The 8,487-nt window shown below is 42.4% G+C and overlaps 1 protein-coding gene and 6 non-coding genes across 12 annotated transcripts; 4 read left to right on the forward strand and 3 right to left on the reverse strand.

Moving 5' to 3' along the window:
- Window positions 1–3,289: 3,289 nt before the first annotated feature.
- On the reverse strand, window positions 3,290–3,370 carry TRNAL-CAG (transfer RNA leucine (anticodon CAG)). Its single transcript has one exon. It is a non-coding gene; the product is annotated as a tRNA-Leu (tRNA).
- A 42-nt stretch (window positions 3,371–3,412) lies between these two features.
- On the reverse strand, window positions 3,413–3,485 carry TRNAA-UGC (transfer RNA alanine (anticodon UGC)). Its single transcript has one exon. It is a non-coding gene; the product is annotated as a tRNA-Ala (tRNA).
- A 27-nt stretch (window positions 3,486–3,512) lies between these two features.
- Window positions 3,513–3,596, reverse strand: TRNAM-CAU (transfer RNA methionine (anticodon CAU)). Its single transcript is given in 2 exon segments — window positions 3,513–3,548; window positions 3,559–3,596. It is a non-coding gene; the product is annotated as a tRNA-Met (tRNA).
- Window positions 3,597–3,666: 70 nt separating this feature from the next.
- Window positions 3,667–6,832, forward strand: LOC112279326 (uncharacterized). Of its 6 annotated transcripts, none has more exons than XM_024513689.3 (7): window positions 3,667–4,070; window positions 4,828–4,929; window positions 5,103–5,241; window positions 5,397–5,559; window positions 5,790–5,958; window positions 6,058–6,317; window positions 6,560–6,832. In XM_024513689.3, the coding sequence occupies exons 1-7, from the start codon at window positions 3,813–3,815 to the stop codon at window positions 6,804–6,806; spliced, it is 1,338 nt and encodes a 445-aa protein (XP_024369457.1). In that variant the 5' UTR covers window positions 3,667–3,812; the 3' UTR covers window positions 6,807–6,832. The 6 variants fall into 6 exon arrangements, with proteins under 6 accessions (XP_024369457.1, XP_090112015.1, XP_090112014.1 ...); XM_090255889.1 differs by having other exon boundaries at window positions 3,668–4,070; window positions 5,739–5,958; XM_090255888.1 differs by having other exon boundaries at window positions 3,670–4,070; window positions 5,730–5,958.
- A 900-nt stretch (window positions 6,833–7,732) lies between these two features.
- TRNAM-CAU (transfer RNA methionine (anticodon CAU)) lies at window positions 7,733–7,816 on the forward strand. Its single transcript is given in 2 exon segments — window positions 7,733–7,770; window positions 7,781–7,816. It is a non-coding gene; the product is annotated as a tRNA-Met (tRNA).
- A 27-nt stretch (window positions 7,817–7,843) lies between these two features.
- Window positions 7,844–7,916, forward strand: TRNAA-UGC (transfer RNA alanine (anticodon UGC)). The gene has a single exon. It is a non-coding gene; the product is annotated as a tRNA-Ala (tRNA).
- A 42-nt stretch (window positions 7,917–7,958) lies between these two features.
- Window positions 7,959–8,039, forward strand: TRNAL-CAG (transfer RNA leucine (anticodon CAG)). Its single transcript has one exon. It is a non-coding gene; the product is annotated as a tRNA-Leu (tRNA).
- Window positions 8,040–8,487: the final 448 nt, after the last annotated feature.

An 8,487-nucleotide genomic window follows, 5' to 3' on the forward strand; every position in this document is an offset into this window, starting at 1 on the left:
ATATAATCTTATCTCAATAAGTATTATTTTTAAAGTTGGTACTTCATTTATAACCATATCTAATTCTTGTAAGTTTTATCCAAAATAAAAATTTAATACAATCTTAGAAGGCAAGCAAGTCAATTTCTTGTATTAGCTTTTTATAACATTTTTTTTTAAAAATCTTCCATTATTCCAAAAAAATCCATTACACTTCTTTATATTTAATAATTAATTATTTTAAATTATCAATCATTAATAGTAGTATTATTCTAATATTATATTATAACAAGGCTATTAGGTAGAAGAGAGAAATATAGATCATACGATAATAGAACTTAATTCAAGATATTGAATAAAATTACCTTCAAAATATAGATAATAATCAAAGAGGTAATAAAACTAATCAATGTTAATGTTGTATTCTTAAAAAGAGGACTTCTACTTATTTTATGAAAATATAAACAAGATAAAATAAGATATACTTTTTTAAATTCTTAAGGCATCTTAAGATAGTAATAAAGAATAATTTTTGGCTACTATTTCTTTAAAAAATCTTAAATTCATACCTATAGAGGACTGGTTGCAAATCAAGGATGAAACAAGATCCTTAGATACAAAATAATGCGCCTACAATAAATGAAGTGTTTTTTGCTTGATTAAAGTACAAAAATTGAAAGAAAAATTGAGAAAGGTTTTTTATGCATAAATTTTGAAATTGTACTGATTTTGTAAAAATATTGCAAAGTTAGGATTGTTTAGGAATGATTTTGGTTTTTGAGAAATTATAATAGTTTATACTTTGAATAATTTCATGATATTTGTAGTGGATATATAGGTGATATTTTATTTTATTTTATTTGTAATCATAGATGTATTAAATATGTGTTATAAGTTTGAACTTGATCAAACGGTTTATATTAAGGTTATTGTTACTCAAGTGGATTGAGATCTTGAAAATTGGAGTTTGGAAGATCGGGAAGAGTTTTCAACATAAGTAAATTCTTGCTAATTGGATTTAAATAAATTTTAGCAAACTTATAGTATATTTGATTTCTATCAATTATACAAAATTTAAGAGCAATTGGAAAATGAAATCAAGAAATATTGGTGCAAGGGAATTGACATCTAGGTATGTGAAGGAGGCCGGCAAACATTCATAGAGATTACGAGGTTTATTTCCAAATTAGTTAGTTCAATTTTTCATATTTTACAAAAAGCATAGTACAATAGTTTAATTGGATATTCTTTATTAAGTAAGATTCATTCATTTTGGAATCCAATTCTCAATAAATTTATTGAAAATTCCAATGTAAGATTTAATGAGACTTTTAGCCATTTCAATTTTGACACCTTCCCTATTTTTGATCCTCTACTGTTTCTATTTGTTATTTCAATCTACATCTTCTAATAGCAACATCAAAAGACATGATTTTTGTTTTGGAACTAGATCTTATCTTCAATGCTACATTGAATATTATTCCATTTAATTCCAAAAGAATTCTTACTTTGAATAATTTTGAAACAATAGAAAATAATGAGAGATAATATTTTATACTTTGTTAAAGTTTTTAATGTTTATAAGATATATATATATATATATATATATATATTAATAAATATTTAAAATTAGAAATTTTTATTATAAATTTTAAATATAAATATAATATTAAAAAAATTATGAATTAAAGCCTTTAATGACTCAAAAATACTATTTTTTTAATTCTTCTACTTTGATAAACTTGGACATCAAAAATATCTTTTTATGCAATACATTTGTGTTTCTAAAATATATCTTTTAATTCTTCTCATTTGAATATTAAAAATATTAATATTGTTTAAAAATAAATAAATAATAATAATAATAATAAATATTTATATATTTTTTATAGTTATAATATTATAAAAATATATCCAAAAGCCAAAATACAAACAAGTATAAAAGATGTATAAATAATTAATAAATATAACTATAAATTTATTCTAATTATACTAAAATATATGAAAGTTTTGATCCATTTAAAGTCCTAGAAATTTTGCTTATTTATTTTTAATCAATTTTTCATATATAAGACTTGAATGTGTATATCTAAAATTTCCTATCATTAAGATAGTTATTTATTTGTTAAATTTTGAGTTTATATTTAATAATCTATCTTCTATGAATATTATTTTTAATTTAGTAAACTACAAAATGAACCTTCAAGGAAATTTGTTCCCAATACTTAAAACTATAAACCAATCTTAAATCATACATGCATTGTATTTATCTATATATATATATATATATATATTCTTAGTATGATGAATCTTAACAATTAAAGTCATTTTACAAATATATGAACATTCTAATATATTTGCAATACCAATTCAAATCTTAAAATCAATCAATCTAACAGAAAAACTTTCATTTTGACAACATAATGACCTTCATTGGCATTCAATTACAACTAAGATTTGTGAATTCTTTAAATTGAGTACACTATAGAAGAGAGGTGAGAAGATTACAATGAAAAAGTTTTATACATGAGGATATTGTGTTGAGACTCACACATGACAATATGAATAGAGATTAATATCTTTACAAAAACATGCAACAGCACAAAGTAAATCAACTTCTTCGATGTGAGTGATTTCTGTTGATGAGTGTAAGAAAGAAGGATTTGTTGGAGAATAGAGCAAAGATGGGATTTGAGTTAATGAAGGATAAAATGTGTTGCATTGAAGGTGCGGAGGTTGTTGTACAAGTGTGCAAAAGTTTGAATGGGCATGTAAGTGAGGTAGAGAAAAGAGGGCTCTATTGTGTTGTAGTGAAGTTGTAGCAAAATACAATGACATAAGGTGGAGTAAGGGAGGAACACACATGGAGCATGGAAAGGCACCATAAAAAGAAGTGGAAACATGACAAGGAGAAAAGAAGAAGGTAAGATATGAGTGATTTGTAATGAGGGGTGTAGAAAAGAAGGGCTTGTTAGAGAATAGGGTGAGAAGGTATTAGGATTTATGAAGGATGCAAGTATATTATTGCATTGAGGGTGTGGGCGTTGTTGTGCAATTTTGTAAGAGTTCAAGTGGGTGAACAAAGGATGTGGGTGTGTAAGTTTGTAAGAGTTCAAGTGGGTGAACAAAGGGTGTGGGTGTGTAAGTTTGTAAGAGTTTGGGTGGGCGAGGAAGTGGGGTGGAGAGGGGGGCTTTGGTGCGCGGTGGTGAAGTCGCAGCAAAATGCAGCGACGTAAGGTGGGGTGAGCGGGGGGCGTGAGGGAAGGAAGTGGGGACAGGAAGAAAGAGAGGTCGGGATGGGGAAAAGTGGTGTCGACAGTGGGATTCGAACCCACGCCCTTTCGGACCAGTACCTGAAACTGGCGCCTTAGACCAACTCGGCCATATCGACATCCGCGGGCTGCTGATGCCTGCCTGCCCCCCGCGAGAACTCTGGAGACGCCGGGTATCGATCCCGGTACCTCTCGCATGCAAAGCGAGCGCTCTTCCATTTGAGCTACACCCCCTAGAAAGTTTCTCCTCTTCCTCCCAAGTGGGGCGAGAGAGGCTCGAACTCTCGACCTCAGGATTCCTCTCAGCTATGAGACCTACGCGCTAACCAACTGCGCCACCGCCCCTCATGCCCCGTCGCAATCGCAACCCCCCAATTCCCCCGCCCACCTCCCCCTTCTCGCCTGCCACTCCATTCACACCACCTCCCCCTTCCCTCCGGAGTCCGCCGCGCCTCCGCTGGAGCCATGCGCAGCAGGGGTCGCCATTGCGCTTGCCACAGACGATGAGCACTTCGCAATCCCCGCTGACCCGACGCTCCTTCCTCTCCCCAAAGCGCTCCTATGACTCCCGTCATCTCCTGCCATACCGTATCATACCTTCTCCTTTGCCGCTCGCACTCGCTGCCTTGGAACTACATCGAATCGAACATGGACAACTGGGTGCATCCATGTCCGACCCTCCACGAAATCACCGAGCACGCTGCCGCGTACCTGGAGCTGCTCGTCCTGGCGTCGGGCTTTCAGAGCAGCGGCCAGCCATTCTCCTGGACGCCCGCCAACCTGCGCAAAGCCCTTGCCTGGGCCTCCCATCTTGAGCAGGTGCGCCCACTCCTAAACCTCCTCGCGTCTGGACCCCTCATCCCCCGCCCCCAATTCTGCTCAATCGCGCCCTCTGCATGCTCACACCCCACTGCACTTTCCCTTTCCCCTCGCACCCCAACCCCGAACCACATTCCCCAAGCCGACTGCGCTCTCGGGTCTGGTTCGCGTCGCTGCTGCGTGCCAGCATGCGGGCTTCGTCGCGTGTGTGCTCATTTTGGCAATTCTGCTCTGGGGAGTCGGTGCGAGGTGTTGCTGCTTAGGGTGATGTCATCGTGTCGCAATTTAGATTCGCAATGTGGTTTGGGAGAGGGCTGTTTTTCTTTTTGTTTTTGTTTTGTTGGACCTTTTTTTTATGGTTGTGTTTATGGTTATGCGGGTTCTGCGTTGATTGGATTTGGGTGGTGACCGTGCTCGTCGGTTATGGTACCGGGTTTATGTTACATGGTAGTTTTTATTGTTGGTTTCCTGGATTCGTTTTACGATTTTCGGCCTTCCGTTGTGAGGTTACGAACATGGAAATTTGTAGTGTGCGTTTGGGACTTGGGGATATTCCTGGGTTGTTAGTGACGGTTGCATTGCATTCGTACATATGGCTCAATACTGTGTGCACGTGGTGTGTCACCGACTTCCGCGAGATTTCTTATGTTCTGCTCTGGTATGATCTTGCATTGATTAGGGAGAAATGGATTCGAGACATCCTGCTTGTGGTTGTTTTCGGTTGTTGATCTCGTGACTTGTACTTGTTGGGGTTTAGAGGGTGGCGGATCTTTCTCCAGCGGCGGAGGGAATGGAATCGAGGAGGGCTCTGGACTCTGCACTTGCTAAGCTCACGGCTTCCGCACCAACTTATCCAGCGGTCAGTTGTGGTGTGTGTGTTCTGTTTTCGCGTTGTCGTACACGCCAGCATATTTTTAGGTCGGAATGAGTCGGAGAGGAGCGGCGGGTGGGAATGTTGACCGTGCAGTATTCTCTCATGGTGCTTTCATGGCATTTAACTTCGTAATCTCCATGGTTACCTGATGCCTGCAGGGTTTGCGATGTCTTTCTTCTATTGACCTGAGTAGTGCTCGGAGACTTCTGATACAGGCTCTGCTTCAAGCAGTAGTGCCAGATCCTGCCTACTTTGAATCCATCGTACATTGCTTGAGTCGGAAAGATGAGAATGAAGGTAACCATTCTCTCTATGTCTCCATTTGGGGGGGATTTGGGAACAGACTTCTCGTAGAGTTGCCAACGTCACAGGGTTGCACTGTATTTACCAGGTGAATCAACCAACGTTGCACTGCAAGGTTGAAATCCGCTTCGTGGGATTTTGCGTTCCAGGAGAGATAGGTCATGACGTAAAAGAACTAGTCTCCGCAAGAAATCGAGCCATTAGAAGCGCAGAGTGTATTGGAAATTTCGTCGATACTGCCTTGGGCTGTCTTACTTTTGAGAAAAAGCCGCTCACGCCTCTCACATCCATCTGGCGAACATCGTTGACCAGGTATCCTATCACCGGTTCATGCTTCAATCTTGTTTGTGTGCTCTGCCATACACCTACACTCGATAACAGGCCATGTTACATGAACGGTTAGTCTGGCATCCAATAAATTTGGTTCTGTTCTGCATTACGAGCGCAGTTTTAGCACTGAGTATACAAGTGTTTTTGATTAGGGGTACCAGTATCTCAGCTGTTGAAATAGTAGATGGAATGTATTGTGAGGTTTGGGCAAGAAACGCTGTGGAGTACGTGACATCATTCACCACCGTGTATAAAACAGCAGCAGCCAACCTCATCTTCAAAACAAGAGAAGAAGGTTGGCGGAGGGTGCTCGACACTTCACTAGCTTCCACATCAAGCACCTTGATTGGTGATGGCTGTGGCAGTGGAACTGAGATCGCAGTGAGTCCTCTCATTTATCTTGTCCGAATTTTTGAATGAACGCTGCGAACTGCAAGTCTTTAACGTAGTCTTTGACATGATGCCCTTCCATGAGTTCAGGAGCTATGTTGCCTACAGTTGGGATTCTCCGAATGCAGAAATCTCGCTTTCAGGATTTTCACCTCCACGCTAAACGAAAATGTTGCAACTGAAGAACTTGTATGTCATGCTGGCCGAGAACAAGTAAGGCACAGCGTGCCAGATTTATCAGCGGAAAAGCTGGTTAGTATCGAGACCGTCTTGGCAGAAATCCTCGAAAAGCGGGTCGATGTATGGTGGATACTTCCACCTGTGCTTTTAGCTGGGGTCTGTGCATCAAGGTATGGGAATCGCGGATGCACTTCTGTATAGGTGCCACCAGCACACTTGCATTGAGGACTCTGAAACATAACTGTGTGTCAGTCAAGTCATATTTGAACCATGTGTGTCTCTTGGACCCGGATGTGAATTTCAGCATGTGTAAGACATATATAGGTAGTACGGTAATCTCGGGAATTGAGATGAGTCTGTCGAATCCAATTCAAATTTCACATGTTGATATATGGCTTCCGTTTTCTTGCAGGTTTCGGATGTTGAAGACTTACCTCCACACGATAACTAGAGGACTGGAACAAAATGTTCGTTTCTGCAAGTGTCCCTGCCACCAACGAAGCAGCAATTGCCAAACCTGCCGGCAGTGCACGAACGTCCTGTTGGAGAGGCTCTGGTGCTTTGGCGTGCATCATCCACAACTGAAGAACTTTAATACTCAAGAACTGATTAGTACTTGTAACTATCTTCTGTTCCAGGCCAAAAGAAGACCAATTTAAAATTAATAAAAATAAAAAAACAAAAACACCATGTCCAAGCGTAAGAAACTCATGACGGACGCACACAATCCTTGCGAACAGCACGATAAAACACTGCCACTGTCAGTTGCACTCCTTCAAAACCACTGTCAGGGCCGATATCGAAACCGGCCTCCTCCACTCACACTTGGCTCATCAAGAACATGAGAACTAAGCAGCAACACCTCGCACCGACTCCCCAGAGCAGAATTGCCAAAATGAGCACACACGCGACGAAGCCCGCATGCTGGCACGCAGCAGCGACGCGAACCAGACCCGAGAGCGCAGTCGGCTTGGGGAATGTGGTTCGGGGTTGGGGTGCGAGGGGAAAGGGAAAGTGCAGTGGGGTGTGAGCATGCAGAGGGCGCGATTGAGCAGAATTGGGGGCGGGGGATGAGGGGTCCAGACGCGAGGAGGTTTAGGAGTGGGCGCACCTGCTCAAGATGGGAGGCCCAGGCAAGGGCTTTGCGCAGGTTGGCGGGCGTCCAGGAGAATGGCTGGCCGCTGCTCTGAAAGCCCGACGCCAGGACGAGCAGCTCCAGGTACGCGGCAGCGTGCTCGGTGATTTCGTGGAGGGTCGGACATGGATGCACCCAGTTGTCCATGTTCGATTCGATGTAGTTCCAAGGCAGCGAGTGCGAGCGGCAAAGGAGAAGGTATGATACGGTATGGCAGGAGATGACGGGAGTCATAGGAGCGCTTTGGGGAGAGGAAGGAGCGTCGGGTCAGCGGGGATTGCGAAGTGCTCATCGTCTGTGGCAAGCGCAATGGCGACCCCTGCTGCGCATGGCTCCAGCGGAGGCGCGGCGGACTCCGGAGGGAAGGGGGAGGTGGTGTGAATGGAGTGGCAGGCGAGAAGGGGGAGGTGGGCGGGGGAATTGGGGGGTTGCGATTGCGACGGGGCATGAGGGGCGGTGGCGCAGTTGGTTAGCGCGTAGGTCTCATAGCTGAGAGGAATCCTGAGGTCGAGAGTTCGAGCCTCTCTCGCCCCACTTGGGAGGAAGAGGAGAAACTTTCTAGGGGGTGTAGCTCAAATGGAAGAGCGCTCGCTTTGCATGCGAGAGGTACCGGGATCGATACCCGGCGTCTCCAGAGTTCTCGCGGGGGGCAGGCAGGCATCAGCAGCCCGCGGATGTCGATATGGCCGAGTTGGTCTAAGGCGCCAGTTTCAGGTACTGGTCCGAAAGGGCGTGGGTTCGAATCCCACTGTCGACACCACTTTTCCCCATCCCGACCTCTCTTTCTTCCTGTCCCCACTTCCTTCCCTCACGCCCCCCGCTCACCCCACCTTACGTCGCTGCATTTTGCTGCGACTTCACCACCGCGCACCAAAGCCCCCCTCTCCACCCCACTTCCTCGCCCACCCAAACTCTTACAAACTTACACACCCACACCCTTTGTTCACCCACTTGAACTCTTACAAACTTGCACAACAACGCCCACACCCTCAATGCAATAATATACTTGCATCCTTCATAAATCCTAATCCCTTTTCACCCCATTCTACAACAAGTCCATTTTTGTAACTACTTTTTGTCCTACAAACTCTATGGTATGTACCTTTTCACCCCATTCTACAACAAGTCCATTTTTGTAACTTCTTTTTGTCCTACAAACTCTATGGTATGTACCTTTTCACCCCATTCTACAACAAGTCCATTTT

Source organism: Physcomitrium patens, chromosome 1 (assembly GCF_059467195.1).
Source record: "Physcomitrium patens ecotype Gransden chromosome 1, ASM5946719v1, whole genome shotgun sequence".
NCBI lineage: Eukaryota > Viridiplantae > Streptophyta > Bryopsida > Funariales > Funariaceae > Physcomitrium > Physcomitrium patens.